This window comes from Phoxinus phoxinus (assembly GCF_949152265.1).
Source record: "Phoxinus phoxinus genome assembly, chromosome: 8".
NCBI classification, from domain to species: Eukaryota; Metazoa; Chordata; class Actinopteri; order Cypriniformes; family Leuciscidae; genus Phoxinus; species Phoxinus phoxinus.
Window position 1 is genome coordinate 34,858,364 of NC_136883.1, and position 20,112 is coordinate 34,878,475.

The 20,112-nt window shown below is 38.2% G+C and overlaps 2 protein-coding genes across 3 annotated transcripts in view; one reads left to right on the forward strand and one right to left on the reverse strand.

Annotated features, from left to right (window-relative positions):
- sipa1l3 (signal-induced proliferation-associated 1 like 3) overlaps positions 1–11,263 on the reverse strand; it is a 77,726-nt gene extending 66,463 nt beyond the window's left edge. Inside the window, exon 1 of one of the 2 annotated variants that reach the window (XM_079621589.1) lies at positions 11,046–11,263. The gene's annotated coding sequence lies outside the window, so the exon portion shown is untranslated. The remainder of the gene's footprint in view (positions 1–11,045) is intronic. The other variant, XM_079621590.1, reaches the window with a different exon arrangement.
- A 2,594-nt stretch (positions 11,264–13,857) lies between these two features.
- map3k10 (mitogen-activated protein kinase kinase kinase 10) overlaps positions 13,858–20,112 on the forward strand; it is a 38,277-nt gene continuing 32,022 nt past the window's right edge. The window contains exon 1 of the mRNA XM_079621591.1: positions 13,858–16,605. Coding sequence (XP_079477717.1) covers positions 15,720–16,605 — 886 coding nt within the window. The 5' untranslated portion in view covers positions 13,858–15,719. The remainder of the gene's footprint in view (positions 16,606–20,112) is intronic.

Sequence of the window (20,112 nt, forward strand, 5' to 3'; positions counted from 1 at the left end):
CGAGCCTGGCACTCCTGTACTTTGGAGACAATCTGCAGCTTTGTCTGAGCCACAACCAGAGTTTTGACAGAAGGAGGGCAGCTCTGCACTGCAGAAACGCCTCGCTCATGAGCAGTCATTTATAAGGGTTGCACGAGGCAAGGCACCGTTCAGTACGCCAACATCACATCTTTGAAGTGGTCCTGGAACCAGCTTTGTTCTTAGCTCAGTACGAGTTATCCTTGTCAAATTTGAGAAATGCTCACCCACAGACCATAATTCAGTTTATATGGTCAATGTGGGCAGAAATTCTTTGAATTCAAAGTACTTATAAACAGGTAAATCTCTCCACCGTGGGTTACAACACAAGTGCGTTTACATGCAGTTATTACTGAACTACAGCAGGGTTTGCATAGTTAAGCTACGGTTATCCGTCTGTCAAAGTACAGGTGAAACTCGAAAAATTAGAATATATCATGCAAAAGTTCATTTATTTCAGTAAATCAACTTAAAGATGGAAAACTAATATATTTTATAGACTCATTACATGCAAAGTGAGATATTTCAAGCCTTAATTTGTTATAATTGTGATGATTATGGCTTACAGCTTATGAAAACCCCAAATTCAAAATTAGAAGTTTTCATAAGCTGTAAGCCATAATCATCACAATTATAACAAATAAATGCTTGAAATATCTCACTTTGTATGCAATGAGTCTATATATAATATATTAGTTTCAACTTTAAAGTTGAATTTCTGAAATAAATGAACTTTTGCACGATATTCAAATTTTTCGAGTTTCACCTGTACATGAGCCAAAGTGTAATTGAAGATTTGAAGGATTAAACACACCAAGTGCACAACGTCATCATATTATCATATTACGACAATCATATTATCTATGTCCATGTCTGTGAGTCTGACTTTGAACTGTTATGATTTCAGTCAGACTAAAGGCTAAAGTGTTTGCATGAAATGTTATATAGAGGAATTGGTTTTAAACTTATCTTTGCATTCATATATCAGTAAGATTGACAGTAAAATACTAACAGTATGGTCAGTAAGATTTTTTTATTTTATTAATACTTTTATTCTGCAAAGATGCATTAAATTGATCGAAAATGACAGTAAAGACAATTCTAATGTTACAAAATAAATCTATTTCAAATAAATGCTGTTGTTTTTAACTTTCTAATCATCAAAGACATTAAGCAACTGATGCCAGCATTGATAGTAAGGAGAAATGTCATCAAAAATCAGCATATAAGAATGACGACTGAAGGATCATGTGACACTAAATACTGGAGTAATGCTGAAAATTCAGCTTTGAATCACAGGAATAAATTACATTTTTGTTACAATTTTTGTTACAATTATAATAACATTTTAATATTACTGTCCTTCTTATCAAATGCAATGGTAGTGTATATATTAAGTCATACATTCAATATTATAAGGCGTAAAATAAATGTAATATTGAAAAATTCTGAGATAAAAAAAGCTACAGATAGACATTTATCATATTTGTAATATAGCCAGTGGAAAAGTTGGCAAAAGAAAAAAATCCTTCAACACTGAACCTTGACACAGTCGTCATCAGTTCTTTGGATGCAAGCCCAAACACTAAATCAGAGGATAATGATACAGGATGGACTAATGAAGAGATCATTAGAATATCTTACAACGATTTAACCGATTAGCGAGCAGTAACCCAATAAAACATCACTGATACAGCTATAATACCATACAATACCACTATAAAGTGGTCAAAAAATGGAAGGCATAGCAGACCGAAGATGGAGTAAATGCAGGAATGTGTGTAGGCTACTTAAACGAGTGTAGGCATATGTGTGTGGGCGTGTGCAGACTACACAGAGCGGAAAAAGTGCGGCCCTCAAGCTCTGACCACATCAGGGCTCTCAAAGGAGGCAAGTGAGAGCTTTCTGAGAAAGAAACATTCAGAACACAAGCCTTTAAAGAAGCTCAAAATCATCTCACTATTTTGAAACTAAACTCTGGACACTTGTAGGGTACAGTACGCACAACAAACCATACGGCAAAAAAATGCCTTTCAGTGGTTCAGGGTTTTTCCTGGGTCTGCGGACGAACACAAACACACACACAGACACAGTACAAAGTTCCCCATGTGAACTGTGAGCCTAGGCTAGTACTGACAATAAATGTCAAAGAAACAGTTTGTAATATTCACTTTCACTATTTAACATATAATCACTGTCAGGACAGAGCATAAAATAAAGTGCCTATATCCATTTAAATGTAAAGGGACACACTAACACATTACATTGAAAAAGTGGCAGGTCTCTTATTTTTGCAATTACACAGATAATTTGACATACAGTATCAGATTGTTTTGTTCCAGTCATTGCTATGGTTATTATCACTGTCAGATTCAACTGCGCATTTAAATACGGGTTGTCATTGTCAATACAGAAACTTTGCCATGTGTAGTTTGCAGCATGAACAAACATTTAATTGGCTACTGTATTCACACGCTCAACAGATATGTCTGTGATTGGCTACAAAAGCTCAACGCTGCAAATTGTAAATATGCTTTTAGTTTTCACTGAACGCTTACACAAACACTCACAGGAGCATTTTTTAAAAAGCCGGCTATAAGCAGGTACCAGTACTCCAGAACGGCAGATATCGTCACATTACTAATATCTAATAAATGTTTGGTGGGGAAACTAATGATTCATTTTGGCGGCCGACAAAATATTTTAATGTGGCATTTACAAATAAATTTGGTGTAGGAATTAATAAATTTTCACTCAGAAATTGCTAGTAAAGATCAAAAATAATTACATAATAACTGGCAAGCAAAGTAAAATTTTGAAATAGTATTTTCTTCGAAATCTTCGAAAAATGACGTGACTAAATTCTTAAAGTGGACCGAATTCTTGGCATATATGAGTGAGTCAGAGGACATGGAAGCGAATGCGTTTCCTCAGATGACCGCTTAAGCAACATGAGGTATTTTAACGGACTGTGTGTGTTTGATGTGACCCATCTCCTCAAAAGTGGGGGTGATTCATGGGCCTGTCATCTCCCTGCACTCATTTCCTGTCTGAGTTACCCTCCTCTCCAACAGTGCAACATAAAGAACCAGCGTGACGCACGACACTACCACACTTCCCTCAATAAGAGACAGATGGAGGAAGATGCAGCAATACTACCCACTTCATTGAGTCCATCAAGTCCACATCACAGTTCACTTGTAGGTGACGTAACTAGAGTACAGAAAGTCTATCTGGTTTAAGACTAGAAACTGCCATTAGTGTTGGAACGGTACCGGAGACATTCGAGACAGTCGGCTTCCATTCATCAACACTTCCTCCCGCGTATCCGCTGACATGCTCTCGAGGATCCGACAGTTTCCTCTCCATGTCTCTCTTCCTCCCCGTCTCTCCAGAGAGAGCAGAATAAATTGCTCGGCCAGATCAATAGGAAATTCCTTAAGAACAGAAAGTTGTGAACAAGGAGATCTCCTGGGACAATGAATGGCCTACTTATACAACTGTGTGGGTCTGAAACATCTGGTGTCATTAATTTAAATGGAGATCCTCTATAAAACAAAGCCTTTTCCCTTTTGAGACACTTTTTGGTCAAGTCAATTTCCCTCTCATATCTTCCAAGTACTCCCACATCAACTAATGTTCCAGGCTAGATGTTTAAGAAATCAGGAGACATTTAAAAGCTTTTCTTTAATGGTTAAAGCACTTCACAATTATTTTTATTGCAGGGGTTCTCTGTGACTAGCCTATGTGGGGAGATAATATATATTTATCTAGCTCAAGAAGTAAAAGCTTTTTCTTTTCTACGGTATTTGGAAATGCACCGATATTAAAATTATGGCTGATAACTGATAAGACAACAATTATTTTCACGATGTAGATCTATGCTACTTTGTTAAAAAGAAATTTAAGTATGCTCGAAAAGTATGCTCTTAAAGGGAAACAATAATCTATCACTATCCCTAAATTATGCTAGATTTAATAAATATCCAATATTGGCTGACAAATATTTGATCATGGCAAATAATAAATAAATAAGTCATAAAATAAAAATTACATTACAAGGTTTTTTTTAGTACTTTTGAGCAAGGATGTGACAAATTGATCAAAAGTGACAGTAAAGACATTTATAATGTCACAAAAGATTTCTTTCAAATAAATGCTGTTCTTTTGAATGTTTAATTCATCAAAGAACCCTGAAACTAAGTATCAATCTCCACAGAAATATTAACAGCACAGCTGTTTTATACACTAATAATAATCAGAAATGTTTCTTGAGCAGGATATCAGAATATTACAATGATTTCTGAAGGAAATAACAATGCTGACATTTCACAGGAATACATTACATTTTGAAAACAATTGAAACTGTAATAATATTTGGCAATAACTCTTTTCATGTATTTTTGATTAAATAAATGCAGCATTGGTGAGCATAAGAGACTTATACCAACCCCAAACTTTTGAATAATAGTGTACATTTATAATATAGGCTAGGTCATCATCATATTGATTATTAGACACAGTTTTTCTATCAGTACATCCCTAATTGTTATAAAGATATGGAAAATATCATGCTTTTAATGCAAAAGCCCTGACAAAATTCCTATGTGTATACATCTCAATATGTATCCTAAATTTCACATATGCATGAGAGCGTAGGGCTGAGCGATATTGAAGAAAAATGCGATATGCGATAACTCCTTAAATAATGCGATATTCGATATGCGATACGATAATGCTTAAAGTGTGTAAAATAAACTTAAATTATCTTTCAAATATATTTAAAATGATATAACCTACATCTTTTTATGACAAGAAAGTGAACATCAGCGTTTTACTGTAACATAAGAAGTGTTATTTTAACATTAGTGTAAACCACAGGGTTTCAGGTTATCCATTAGGTTTATTTAATAAAAGATACTGAATCATAAAATATAAAAATAAAACATTGCTTAGTTTTCACTGTATGAATTAAATATATCCTGATACTCATTAAAGCTAAGAAAAATGTTGTCTTTTGTTCATGACCCCATTTATTGCAAGCTGTTACGATATGCATATTGCGATATAGGCCTATACATTTGCGATATTTCGATAAATTCGATATATTGTGCAGCCCTATGTTTCAGGTAGGGCTATCTGTTCTTCTGTTATGCATGCGAGTGAGAAGCCATATATATCAAAGACATGTTTTGTTCTGCGCTCAAACTCTCTCTCGTCCATCAGGTCTCTCTGGTTCTGGAGCGGAGCAGGTGGAGAGAGGCAGGAGTAGGACAGGTGTTAAACAGCCTGCTGACTTCAGCTGACACTTTGTGGAAGTCATTCTCTCCATTGACATGTTCTCAAGAAAAGATATGTCGACAAGTCATGACACCAAGTTGACAAAACCATGTGTTGCCATTCGGTTGAGTAGCTGTGTAATCACACAAATAAAACCTATTCTTACCTGTACGGTATCACATTACAATGCTGTTAGTTTTCGTGTTCAATAAGTAGGCAAGCCAAGCGGAAAGACCAGTTTACTCCTGACGATGCAAATAGCTCTCTAGTTAATGTGCGATTACTAATGCAATATTTAACTACCTCGCATTCTATTACAGTAATTATACACTTTAAAGTACTCCATAACTGTTACTTGGCTAATTGGACTGGTCAAATAAGGATACAATCAGACCTAATGGCTACATTAAGCATTTTCCGAGTGTTTTATGATCGTACCTTTTTCTGTCATTTCCTATATCTCTAAGAGAAACCGTTGGGGTGAGTCTGCAGTGGCAAACAGTCTGATTCGACATCTGTGTTTATCCTCCAGCAAAAAACCAAACATGCTATATTTACTCTGGCCAAACAGGCAGAAGCAGAAAAGAGAGAGAGAGAGAGAGAGAGAGAGAGAGAGAGAGAGAGAGAGAGAGAGAGAGAGAGAGAGAGAGAGAGAGAGAGAGAGAGAGAGAGAGAGAGAGAGAGAGAGAGAGAGAGAGAGAGAGAGAGAGAGAGAGAGAATAAGAGAGAGAGAGAATAAGAGAGAGAGAATAAGAGAGAGAGAGAATAAGAGAGAGAGAGAATAAGAGAGAGAGAGAATAAGAGAGAGAGAGAATAAGAGAGAGAGAGAGAGAATAAGAGAGAGAAAATAAGAGAGAGAGAGAATAAGAGAGAGAGAGAATAAGAGAGAGAGAGAATAAGAGAGAGAGAGAATAAGAGAGAGAATAACAGAGAGAGAGAATAAGAAACTTCAGCAGCTTTAGGGATATTTCTTAATGGACGTCATAAAAGCAGATAGTGATGTCACGCTAATGACCTACCTGAGAATATAACCCAGAGAGAATACTAAATGGCATTAATATGCAGTTATTAAGTATAACTACACACTGTTGTTTATTAAGGTGTGTACTGTGTACTATGATCACTGTGATGATGATAAAGATATTTTAAACTTACTCTTGAGTCTTGGCCTACATGAAATTAGTTTACTTATGGTTTGAACTATTTGACCTGACTGTTGCTCATTTAAAAAAAATCATAATATTGTATCCTTAAAGAGTGAGTAATTAATGACAGAATTTTGATTGTGTCAAAATTCTGAATTCTAAACTCTGCCTTTAAGGCTTAAGGATACTTCGATTGTTACGCGTGAAGGTGCAGTCACACTTTGAGCACACACAATTTCTACAGACAATGCAACGGTTGTGATATGACGTCGCACTCCGCAGTGTCTTTTTTATAAACATGAATTCAACAAGACAAAAAGATACACATTAAAAATGTAAAAAATATACATTCTTTTAATTTAGCCAAGAGGCTAAATTCTTCAATCTTTAAACAACAACAAAATACTGAAGACTGCAACAACAACAGATGCCCACATTGACAAGTGCTTGTGTGAGGAGGTTATGAGATGGCCACAACTTAAAAAATACAGACATTTCTAATCTATCTGTCATAACTTCTGGAGAAAAATAGCACAGACACCGGACGACGATGCCGATGACATTTCCTAGAGCGCATGTGTCGACCACTTGTGTTATCAAATGGAGTAAATTTTAAAAGGCTACGTGTTCGACTGTGCGCATACACTAGACCACGGGTTTAAAAAAACTTAGTATACTTTGGGCTTTAGAGCTTAAATAAAAATACATGTTTCTTAGCCCATGGGTTGTTCATTTTTCTCTCAACCTGAGAACAATGACACACAAATGTAAGAGTAGCCTAAACAAAGAGAACCCTTGCAACCAATCAGCCATGTTTGCAGAAGACAATGCCGCCACCACCTTAAAAAAACCCTACAAGGACTCAAATGACAATATGCAAATCCTTCAGACAATCCAAGCCTATACTCACTCTCAGCTGAGTTTGTCTATTCAAAACCATCAACCTATCAATAACTTTAACCAGCAGACTGCAAAAGGCAGTGTATGTGAGTTTAAGGTTAGTTGATGGAAAAAGATCTTCAGCTATTCCTCCGTCCGCACACAGATATATTGCTATACTTTACAGCAGGGCACGGTACTGAAAACTGGAGTTTAGCCTAACACCTGGATGCACTTACTTAAGATTTACAACGGCATTCAGCTCCTCACAAAAATACATTTTGTCTTAAGTTATTACCTGAAAGAAGAATCGTCTCCAAGCTGGAGTCTATTTTTGTGTGAACGGCAGCAGTGACTGATGTCCACGTTTGTCCATAAAGAAGCCCTTCACTGTTCTTTGCCTCGCATACCATGAGAACTGAATTTGGCCAATATGACTTGTTATCAGATATTCATGTGATTGAATTAGCCTCAGAGAGGAAGGACTAAAATAAAACCTCAAAATTCCAGGCACGACAGTCTGGTTCTCTAATTTCATACTGTTTAACGTGGTGGTATGGTGTGTGCACTGGTGAAGCCATCTGACTTCCCCTGAAACATGACCCGCTCTGGCGAAATGAGTCGGAAGTCGTTCCATTTTAAGATATGGGCCAATTATGTGAAAAAACAATGAAATAATAGATTTTTTTTGCTAAATTCAAAGAACAGACATTCAAAAATAATCTCCCAAAGTTTCGTAGTCCAGATAATTGAGTAAAGGTATTTAAATGACTATTAAAGGTTACAAAGTTTTACTAAATTCACTGGAAATTAACATTGTTTTTCTCAACTCCTCTCGACACCTCTGAGCATGTCCCGGGTATCCCCTGAAACGTCACCATCTCTGCTCTCCAAAAATGGCGTTACACGTTGTATAGAACCAATCAAAAAGCTTAGAAATGTACACAAACGCTGATTATTTGTCAATGGGAAGCCCCGTTGCGACTGACCAGCACGTGATTGGTCCAGCCATCCTCCTGTCAGACGCAGTGCTCTATGTAAACAAGCTAGCAGATCTCCTCAGAAAGATTAAATATTAATAATTTGAGAAATGTTGTGTTATATATTAATGTCTTTGGTCAAATTAAGCTGTAAAATAAATAGTTTATCCCTTTAAATGCAATGGATTTTTTAAAATATCAACAAAAAACAGGCAAAAAACTTTAAAAGCGATTTTCTCAGCTTCTCAATTGGAAAAAAAGGGCAGACGACCATAATTCAAATGTGTATCTTTACAACCATTCAAGGTATGACTTTGATATCATTTGTAAGCTTATGGTCTCCTCTTTCCATTAATACCAAAATCTCAATTTTGAAATTTGGGTCACTGTGACTCATTTTGCTGGATCAGGTCACACTTAAAGGGATAGTTCAACCAAAAATGTTAATTGTGCCATTATTTTACCCTCAACATAAGTTAAGTTAATACCTACTTAAAGCAGAATGCACGTAGCCAGATCTTGAGACTGACAGCAGAAGGTTTGGACTCCAACACAGCATTCATTGGCCAAGGAAGGACCAAGCAAGTAGGACTAGCAACCAATCACGGCATCATGTTTAGGGGCGGAAAAATGGAAAGACGATGTCCCCATAAAAAACCCAAACGGCGTGCACTTAATTGAACATTGTACAAGTTTACTGCAGAAATGGTGATGTGAACTTCACATTCTTTTAAAAATCTAGCGATTAGTTAATCCAGATATTAGCGCTCATTGTCACAGGCTTTCTTTTTTCCATAAGGGGGTTTGGCATCATGACGGCTTTGTTTCCAAGTGGACCGCTAAAGAACATGACACTGACACATACGTTGTCTGGAAATCCTACAGATTTCAACCAATCAGATGACGACTTCGAAACTCCCAAAGTTTGTCCCATTTCGTGTGCCATATGCTTCGGACGTTCAGCCAACAGCCTGTGAGTGTGACGTCTGAGGCTGACTGACTTTTTTGCATACAATTTAGCCTATAAAACAGGGATAGGCAACGTCGGTTCTGGAGTGCCGCTGTCCTAAAAAGTTTAGCTCCTCCAACCCTGATAAAAAAAACTCACCTGCCTGTAGCCTGTCACCTGCGCCTTAGTAATCCTGAAGACATTGATTAGCTTGTTCAGGTGTGTTTGGTTAAGGTTGGAGCTAAACTCTGCAGGATAGCGGCACTCCAGGACCAACTTTGCCCATCCCTGCTATAAAGCATACATGTTGTTTCATATTTGAAAATCCCATTGTACTCAATCTACTAATAGCTTTCTGCCCTCTTATTGATAGTCCATACGTTGTTGTTGTTTTCAAGTAAAAGGCTTTTTAGTATAGTTTTAAAAATGTCCACCTCCACATGTCTTTTTGCTGTGAAATCGTTATTGATTTTTATAAAGTAAACGTAATAATAGCCTAACTTTTATCATGGTAGTAATATTTACTTACTGTACTGAAGAAATTTAGGTTTACATGATTACCTATACATCAAGTTAAACAAAAAAATCATGTTAAAAAGTATCAAATATGATACAACAGGTTTTTGAGGAACATTTAGGCCTACTTCTCTCAATCATCACTGTATTGCATTCCTCCATGCCATACCATGCCCTCCACAATGAACACAACAAAGCTTTGATCATAAACCTTAACATTTAAATATTCTCTCTTACTAAGACACATTGTTTGAGGATATTGAGCGATATAGCCTACTTATACTACTATAAAAATCTCTTTCATGTACTATTTTGCTGCACCAAATTGTATATTTTGAATAAAATGTAGGCTAAGTGTTTTTCCTCAGTGTGAGCTCCATATTCTCGCTTTATCATATCAAATATGATACAAAAAAATGATATAAATATGATACAAAACATAAATCACACGTGTTTTTTTTGTTAGATTTTGTCTACAGTTTCCAAAACATCATGGTGAAAACTTTTTGTCATTCATACAGTTTTGTAACTAGAATGAGGGAGTAAATGATGATAGAAAATCAATTCTAGCTGAACTACTCCTTTAATCCAATAGTGACACATAAACCACCTGTTGTTATTAGGATTATGAAAATACATTTCAAATGTTTTTTTCTGCCATAACCAAAATACATCCAGCCAAATAATACACAAATATATTACAAGTGCTAAATACCAAACTTAAAACTCACACCAAACCGCTTATTTATTCATTCAACAATCTGCAAAGCAACATTTGTACACTGAGATGTACTGGCCTTTTCAGTTGGGTTCTTCAAGCATGTGCTGAAACTTTACGAGTAAGCAACAATCTGCCCTCACCAACAACCAACATTCATTTTAAGAAGCTTCAAGACACATTAACTTTCTGTAAGAACAAGGGCACCATTGTGTGAAAAGTGTAGTCTCACTATTGTTGCATGGCCTTAGTCCAGGTGAGTGAAAACTACATAGTGCTGACGCATGCGCGCTGACTGATCAGGAAGGACTAAAGCGTTTATATTCGCTAACGTTTTTTCACTTAATGAAAATACAGTACAGTGATCCCAAATCCTGCATAATGACCAGAGCTTGCTTCATAAAAAAACACCACTGCCCACTATATCCTCGTGTACATAATAAAGAAACATGACAAAAATCTGAAAGCTGTCCAACGGCTCCCGAGTTTTACTCGCCACTTCGCATTGTTGATTTAAACCTGATCGTTAAAACTAATTATCCCCGGTAAACGTCTCTTACCTTGTCCAATCCGGGAACGCGTGAGGGGAAAACTTCCCTAAATTTCCCTAAGGAGACATGTGTAGTCCGTAAAACGTTTCAGAAATCCTGTGGATATTGTCGCTCCAGCGCCGTTCGCCAACGAGGAATTCTTCTTGGCTCCCACATTCGTTATTCCTCTTCCTCCCAGCCAACCGAAACCACGACGCCCGGCTGCTACTCGCGCACACACATATGACACTGCGCATGCGCGGGGCTGCATTCACAAGTGTCTGTCTGTAGTAATATATGAAAGAGAGCGAATTCCGCAATGTAACGTGAACAGCGATCTGTAATATAGCATATAGTTTAATTCACAACAGTACAAACAATAAACACAACACGAATGCACTGTCACATTACAAACATATCACATTCATGACCACGACACATTCTTTCTGGCTTTCTTATATTATTTATTTATTTATTAATAATAATAAATAAATAAAAAGACTGTCTGGAAATTAGTGAAATTGGGGTTTAAGCTCCTCCTCTTTGCATTATAAATATATTTCCCTTATTATATTTATTTATTTATTTTAAAATGTACATTTTCCTTTCCATATCATCATGTTCATTAGCCTATCTGTCACATAGTAAACCACCTGCATTAAAACAGTTAAGTGACTGAATGGGGAAACCAACATATAAAGGCAACGTAATGTGGATGTGAAATGACACTTTGATTGTGTTACTATAGCCTACAGCAGCACAATGATGATGAATGACTGCATCCTGACGTCAGACTGCACTGCAGTGTCATATCTTTTCGGGTTTTTCAAAGCATTCTTGCAAACAGCGCACATGTGATATGATACGTGCAACAGAAGCAGATTTTCGGTTGTAAAGACAATCCTTTTTTGGAGGGCTCCATAGTATGACACAAATTTAGATACCACGTCTATCTACAGTACACGTTAAACTTAGCAAGCAGATGAGGTACATTTTTTGTGTAGTGTATAGCACACCCTTGTGGTCACTCAACGCCATATCTTCAATATTATCAATGTTCACTCTCTTGCAGAATCTTTTTAAACCAAGATAAATGGCTAGAAATGTTGCTAAACTACTTGTTATTGTTGTAAGTGCAGCCAGCTTTATAGCCAGCTTTTTTTTGTGCTATAGGTTAATTTTATGTTTAATAACGGTTCCCCATTCTGGTACAACAAATGCTTTGCTTTAAGAGACACTGCATTTGTGGAGTCTGACACAAAATAGTGAATGATTGAAAATCATTTCAAATGGAGAGTCATGTTTAAATGTACCAGGCAGCCTTAAAATGCATTAAACTGATGTTTAAATTCCCATAAGCAAAGACATTTAAAGCGGCTCAGAGAATTTGCATGTCCATAAAAACACGTGGAATACCATCACTCTTCTAAACAGGTTTTAAATGTCTTTAGATTTATTACAAAAATCAAAATATTGTCTTCATGCAGGCTGATGAGGTTCTTAATAGAATTGATCACATATGTTCAAATGCAAATAAAAGTGGCAATGTATAAATTACATTGATGCAATGGTTGATATCTAGTATATTAAGCTTTTGCTTTATTAAAATCACTGTCTGGCTTCATGCAGGCTATTGAGAATCATGTATAAGTGTTCAATCCTCTGAAATTATGACATTTGTCCTATTCATCTTCTGCTTTTAATCCTTACACCTTTTTGCTCTATAGATAGTGTTGTCGACCAAAGCGTGATCGGGAGAGAGCTGGTAAGTGATAGTTAGCACAGACCTTCTGCACCACATCTTCTGTTCTCTATTCTGACCACGCAACCAACATCAACTAGTATGGCAAACTGAAAGTGTAGAGAACAGCAGGACCTTATGGCACGACTACAAGAAGCCAGAAAGAAAAACTGCCATTAATGTGATCCAGAATCTCACCAGGGGGCAGTATGGCATAGAGCAAAACTGTTCTCTTTAAGTACATGTTGTGCAGGTCAGCCATTCAACTGAACTGCATTTTCAACTGAATATATGACTATAAAGATTATAAAGTGATATGCCTAATGAAAAATTATTAATATTATTTTATGTTTCAGGCTAACCCCCGTTTTCACTGACAAGGCTTAAGCTAGTCCCAGACTAAACTCAATATGCACACCAGTAATGATTGTTCTAAGGCACATTTATAAAAAAAAAAAAATAATAATAATAATAATAATAAAACCTATAAATGCCCTAATTGATAAGGCCTAATCCTGGCTTAATCTAAGCAATGTCTGTTATTTTTTTTGTATGTTTTAAGGGGACTTTCCATAGACATAATGATTTTTATACTGTACAAACTATATATTCTATCGCCCTACACTAACTCTAAACCTATACCCATCCCAGAAAATTAGTATTTTTACATTTTCAACAACAACAAAAAAAACTTAGTATGATTTATGTTTATGAACCAAAAATGTCCCCACAAGGACAAAAATGTATTGCCATCTTTGTGGGGACATTTTGTCACACACACACACACACACACACACACACACACACACACACACACACACACACACACACACACACACACACACACACACACACACACACACACACACACACACACACACGCACACGCACACGCACACACACACTTTTTATTATCTATAAAAATGTACATTAATGTCATAAAATTGTTGAATTTACTATTTAATTGTAAATTAATTATATTATATTATATTATATTATATTATATTATATTATATTATATTATAGCTGGTCCTCCTAGGTCACATCCACTTGCATATAAACTCAATTTCCCAGAATGCCCTGCTGTCCTCCACCCCCAGTCCAGCCGGTGTATTTGGATACAAAGTCAGCCTCAGGAGCTGACAGCTCGGTCCATGGAATAGATCGTCTTTCTCACAGATAAAGGAAACGGTGGTAGAAACGATTCGATTGAGATGGACGACAGGACGACTATCTGACCCAGCCGGGAGAAACATTACAAGAGCATCCTTCGGTGGATTTCGATGATGTGTAGCCTACAACATATGGGAATATTTCAGCATTATGATACGCCCATGCGACGAGCTGTGTGGATGTTGTGATGTACAGTGAACGATCCAAGCAACCATAAACACATCTGAATTCAGAAAACCGGTTGTTGGGCTGGAAGGACACAGGATAGCCTACTTTCTCACTGATCTCTGGATTACAAGAAATATCGTTGCAGAATATAGAAAGGAACTAGGTGGCTATTATTATTATCATCATTATTATTAATATTATAAAGATGGTGGACGCGTTTTGTGCTGGCTTTTATTTGGGCAACATAGACACATTATTGAGAATTTCGTCGCCTAATCGCAACGACCTGGATAAAAGTAACCTTTATGCAAGCCATTCGCATCACTCTCATTCTTCATAGAATTATCTCAATATCGCTATATAATAATCCAATATCAAGCCGAAGTTCCGTTTAAGCTTATCATACATTTCTATAAATATACACAACTGACTCCAGCTTTATGGATCAACTGCTCGATGACAATGAAATGTCTACTGTTAAAATGACAATCATGGACTTAAAATAAGAACTTGCGCTTCATAGAAATAACTGCAAGTCGCTTTTGTTTATGACTTGAATTAAATTGCAAACAGTAGACGTGTAGTAGCTACAGTATGCTAACGTTTATTGATTAAATATTAATACGCCTTTACAAATATGCTAAATGGGTAGAATATATCGACTAAATCTAATGACAACCGTTGCCATCTCTCTGTTGTGATTCTCATCTTAAAATGGACGCGCGCTTTCCTTGACGGCAATTTAGAGACTTGAACTCTCTTATAGAGTTCGCAATGTACCGGATTTACACAAAACAAGAGAAACGTGAAGTGAATAATGTGCAAATAATTGTGGATGTCTTGAGATCGCGAGCTGGCGCATCCCTCTGTGAGCCTATCAGAGCTGAGTGTCTGAAGATGCCTTAAGTTTGCGCATGCATGTGTTTAAAGCTATATTCATTAACGTCCATTGCAAAGAGCAACATCGATGGACATTTACAAATATGAGAGTTTTACATGGATCGGTTTTACATAGATTAGAGGTTATGACAACATTCCAGAGATTTAACCCCTACTATATCCTGATAGCCTATGTGATGTAGGTCAAATGATCAGAGGACCAATCTAGTTCCTGTTTTATCCTGTAGTAGCTAATATTCTTTTAGTTAAGGATTCTGCTGTTACAAGGAGAAATCAAGCAAGGCCTTCAATGATTCTTCTAATGGAAAAGCCCAATGCTGCTCAAGCAACCAAAAATTAAACATTCTTACGTCTTGATGGACTGGACATTCTCATCTAATCTCATGGACTTTGTATCTCATGTTTCTCTAGAAACAACTTGTATTGTAATGCAAAACTCTTATTCAGAATCCTTGTCCTATTCATATTAGAGCTGTAAGCATACATTGACTGACTACAATGTCTCTATAAATGTTTACATGCACGCAAAGTGTGCTGTGGACAATCCAAGCAACCGGTGAGGACAGTGAAGGGGCAGCCCAGCAGAAGCTTTACTCATTGATTTCTTCCCTCATCAACCAGGCCTACACTCAGTAGATGGGCTCTGCATGGATATTGTGCGCAAGTTGACAGAGGGCCTCCTCCAGCTTTTGAGACCTCATCGCTGACCTGTGCACTCAGTGATGGACCCATATACAAGACTGAGTGGAGTAGGAGCTGGAGGTGGTGGCAGTGCTGCCCCACTACCTTGCACCAACATTGGAGGTTCCTGTGGACCCCCAGTTCCCCCTGTCCTCCCAGCAAATACAAATTCAACACCCTGCCTGACACACAACAGCGGCGGCAGCCAGAACTCCTCTACTCGTCTTTCCTCAGTGGGATCCCCAGATTCCCATCTTCCCCATCATCATGAAGGCATTACCACTTACTGGACAGCTGTCTTTGATTATGAGGCCACAGCGGACGAGGAGCTGACCTTACGGCGTGGCGACCTATTGGAGGTGCTCTCTAAGGACTCAAAAGTGTCTGGAGATGAGGGCTGGTGGACTGGAAAGATCCAAGACAAGGTGGGCATATTCCCTAGTAATTATGTGACCCGACGGGACGCCAGCTATCCAGCGTTGCCTCCGGGAGGTCTGGTCGGTGGGGAGTCGCCACTGGATATTGATTTCTCAGAGCTGTGCTTGGAGGAAGTTATCGGCGCCGGCGGATTTGGAAAGGTGTATAGGGGTGTGTGGCAAGATGAGGAAGTGGCTGTTAAAGCGGCTCGTCAGGACCCAGATGAGGACATCAGTGCCACGGCAGAGAACGTGAGGCAGGAGGCCAGACTCTTCTGGATGCTCCGACACCGCAACATCATCGCTCTCCGAGGTGTTTGCCTACAAGAGCCAAATCTTTGCCTGGTTATGGAATATGCCCGTGGTGGAGCACTTAACCGGGCACTTGCTGGGAAAAAGGTGCCTCCTCGGGTACTGGTGAATTGGGCAGTGCAGGTTGCGACTGGAATGGACTACTTGCACAACCAGACTTTTGTGCCAATCATTCATCGAGACCTCAAATCCAGTAACAGTGAGTCACGTTTCTTTATTATTCACTGTTAAAGTAAATGTGCTAAATTGTACCTTTTCATTGGTTCAGTACTCCTAAAGGGGCCAACTTTGCACCTTATCTACCCCTAAAAGGTCCACATTATTACCTTAGCACTACTATGAACCTTACAAAGGTACTAAGATGTCCCTTTGAGAGACAAGCAGTTGTACCCCTAAAGGTACAAGTTTTGCAAAAATGTATACTTATACACAATAAAAAATATTCATACGCAACAATAAATCTGCAATGGGAATTGCACGAAAATCATGGGTTTGGCACTGGTGGAGTTAACAATAGGAATAGATGTTGTGTGTGGACTTGGAAACATTTGTTTTTTTCTTTTTTCATATAGCCTCTTGTCGTTGCATTGCATCTTCTTAAGACGAGCTGCTCTGCTCTGGAAAATACTGGGCTATTTTTGGTCCTTTGTGCTATTTGCAGCTAAGCGCAGTTGGAGTTGTTGTGGGCAGAAAGAAGAGAGTAGCTGAATGGATGAGTATGGATGCATTTTGGAAAATGAACGCTGCACACTAGATATACTCAGTGTTCGACTTTTGCAGTTTTTGCAGTAGCCGAGCTTGACAGGCCCTCAAGAGAAGATTTAGCAAAGTCTGCTAATCCCTGTCAAATCCATGAAAACAGTCATCCCCAGTGCTGCTCCCTCTCTCAGCAATGGGATGCTTGTTTGCTGTGCCCCTGTAGACACAGGAGGGGTGAAAGCATTAGCTGTCAGAGTTTAGAGTTTCACTGCTTCTCATTATCCAGGGGCTCTGAGCTCAGGTATCCTCTTCAAACTGTAGGCGTACTTGGAGATTGGCACAGCTGCCGTGGCAACAGAGGCGGATTCCAAGCCCTCCAGCCTCTTCCCAGCTCCCCTCAATTGCACCCTAGACATCCCCCTCCCCCCAGAGTACAGTCCCCGCTCAACAACACAGTACAGCGGGATTGTGTGTATGGTATAGTGTCCTCTTTAGTGCACCAATAATTGCATTCCTTAGTGTTTGTGTTTGTCACAAAATTGATCTCTGATTTAGTACCCCTTATAATTGTTGTGTAATTCAACTGGCTTTGTAAATACATCATATTAAAACAATGATACGAGGAGTCAGGACAAAAGACAAAGACTTTTACATTTGCATACCAAAATTACTGTAGCCTAATAGCCGCCTCTCCCTCATGTTTCCTGGAGGGCTAATTTGAACATACTTGGTTCGCTGGTTGTCAGTACATCTGAATAACTAGGATAATCTGATTACTTCTGACCTCCTTTAAAGTGATGTCACTCTGTGTGTGTGAGTTGATAGGCTGGAGTCATTGGTCAGTTCATGTCGTTAACTGAGCTCACGCTGGCCTTAAGTTACCGTTAGTACAGAATGGCCCACACTCTGGGAAAACAAAAGAGAAATGGGGATCAATTGGAAGGGTGACTCAGCTGAGAGTAACGCTAAACCCCTGATCACCTTCCCTTGACACACTCCTCAGGCAGGTCTTACTCTTTCCTGGAACACAGGAATGGCTAATAGCCACTCTCTAGTAGTGCAATCAAATAGTCGTGGCACACATTTTTCCACTCTTAATGAAGCCAATTAATATCCCTACACTCAACTACAATATTATGTTAAAGGCTGTGGTAGACGGATATAGTCAGACATGTTAATAAGATTATATTTGACAATTTTGAGATTATCAGCATCAGCCAGTAGCTGGTCATTTTCGTCTAGAATCAAACTTTGTTGTATTATTTTCATGCTATCACAGTGAAGCTGCTTTAATACAATCTGTATTGTAAAAAGCGCTAGGCCTATATAAATAAAGGTGACTTGACTAGTTAACCATGCCTCTTCAATGACAGGACACTTACATACTCAACCGTGGACTTAAAAGTGCAGTCCTGTATTGTTATGACCTTAACACATCCCTTAACAACAGTCTTATACATATGCACACCTAAAATGTATACAGACTACTAGGTTTGTTGTTGTTTTGGACTTCTGATTAGGCCTAGGCCTATATGTTTTGAAATATTCACCTCAGTGAGGCTGGGCCCTTTTTCTACTCTGACTACAGTTCAGTTATTGGCCATGTGATGTCCATACCATCTTAGCAGGGGAATTGCTTGTAAAGGTGTAAAGGAAGACTTGTCAAATAGTGTTTTACAAGCAGTTGTAGAGAAAATGAATCAGGGAGATGTGTCCGAGAATGTCTGAGAACACAGCAACATAGCAACAATGACCCCTTTATCGCACGCCCAAGACAGAGACAGCTCGACAATGACAGGAGTCACTCGCCTGGCTAGAGAAGGGGAGGGTGGATATGAGAAAATGAACGTCTGGACCATGCACTAGAGTTCATATTGATTCAGGGGACAGGGGAAAAGTCTAAGGGATGTGTATGAATACATGTGTGGCTATATGTTTGTATGTCCTGGAAAAGCCCCAGGGTCTGAACTCACACAGGGTCAGTGGTGGGTTATAAGCACCGGGGTCATCGGGGTACAGGGTTGCGCGACTCGTTTGTCACAAATGACAGATGAATGGCTGTAGTTCTAATTTTCCTGTTGCTCAATTTGTAGAGCATTGCACAAGGTCGTGGGTTCAATTACTAGAGAACCCACATAAAAAATATTAAATTTGAAGTCTCTTAAATGTATAGCCTAAATGCACTTGCACATGACATTACATCACAAACTATGTACCTACTGTATCTAACTGTGACTAAAATGTGTTATATTTGTATTTTAGTTTGTTAAAAGCAGTGTTGGGGAAAGTTACTTTTTAAAGTAATGCATTACAATATTGCTTTATATTTAAAAAAAAGTAACTGATTGCATTACTTAGTTACTTTTTAAGGAAAGTAATGTGTTACATTACTTTTGTGTAACTTTTTCTCGCCTGTGCTGGGCTTGCTTGCTTGTTTTCTTTTAATTACAAAAAAACATTTTCGTAAATGTAAAGGCCCTTTCTCACCAAAAATGAAATGAATAATCCTCAGACTGAAGGAAATGCAAATGAACCCCTGTACAGTAGAGGGCGCAGCTCAAACAAACCTTTCACTTTTTACTGTTTTTGCTACCTCTCTCACACAGCCTCAGTATTCAGAAGTTTAACTTTTGAGGCTACAAAAAACTTTTACAAAAGAGGCTTGACAGTTTCACAACGCCACTCTCCTGCCTTTACGACAACACCCTGCATTCATGCGACACACAAATGTCACCCACAATTTTAGGAGTTCCATTTAATAAGTAATAGGATACATTCCTTTCCCACCGATTGGAATGAGTCAGACGGGATGGTGGTAAAAGTGGGGCCATGGACTCTTTGCATTGTTTGCACTCTGGTTAGTGACCATGAGTCATTTTACGGCCCTTTACGTGTTAAGCGTTATACACCAATAGCATTTTTAGAGGCCTTAGGGGCAGATTTACTAACAGCTTTCTCCAGTGCAAACCCTCTTTTGCTGTTGAAAAACTACTGTCAGTTATTTCAG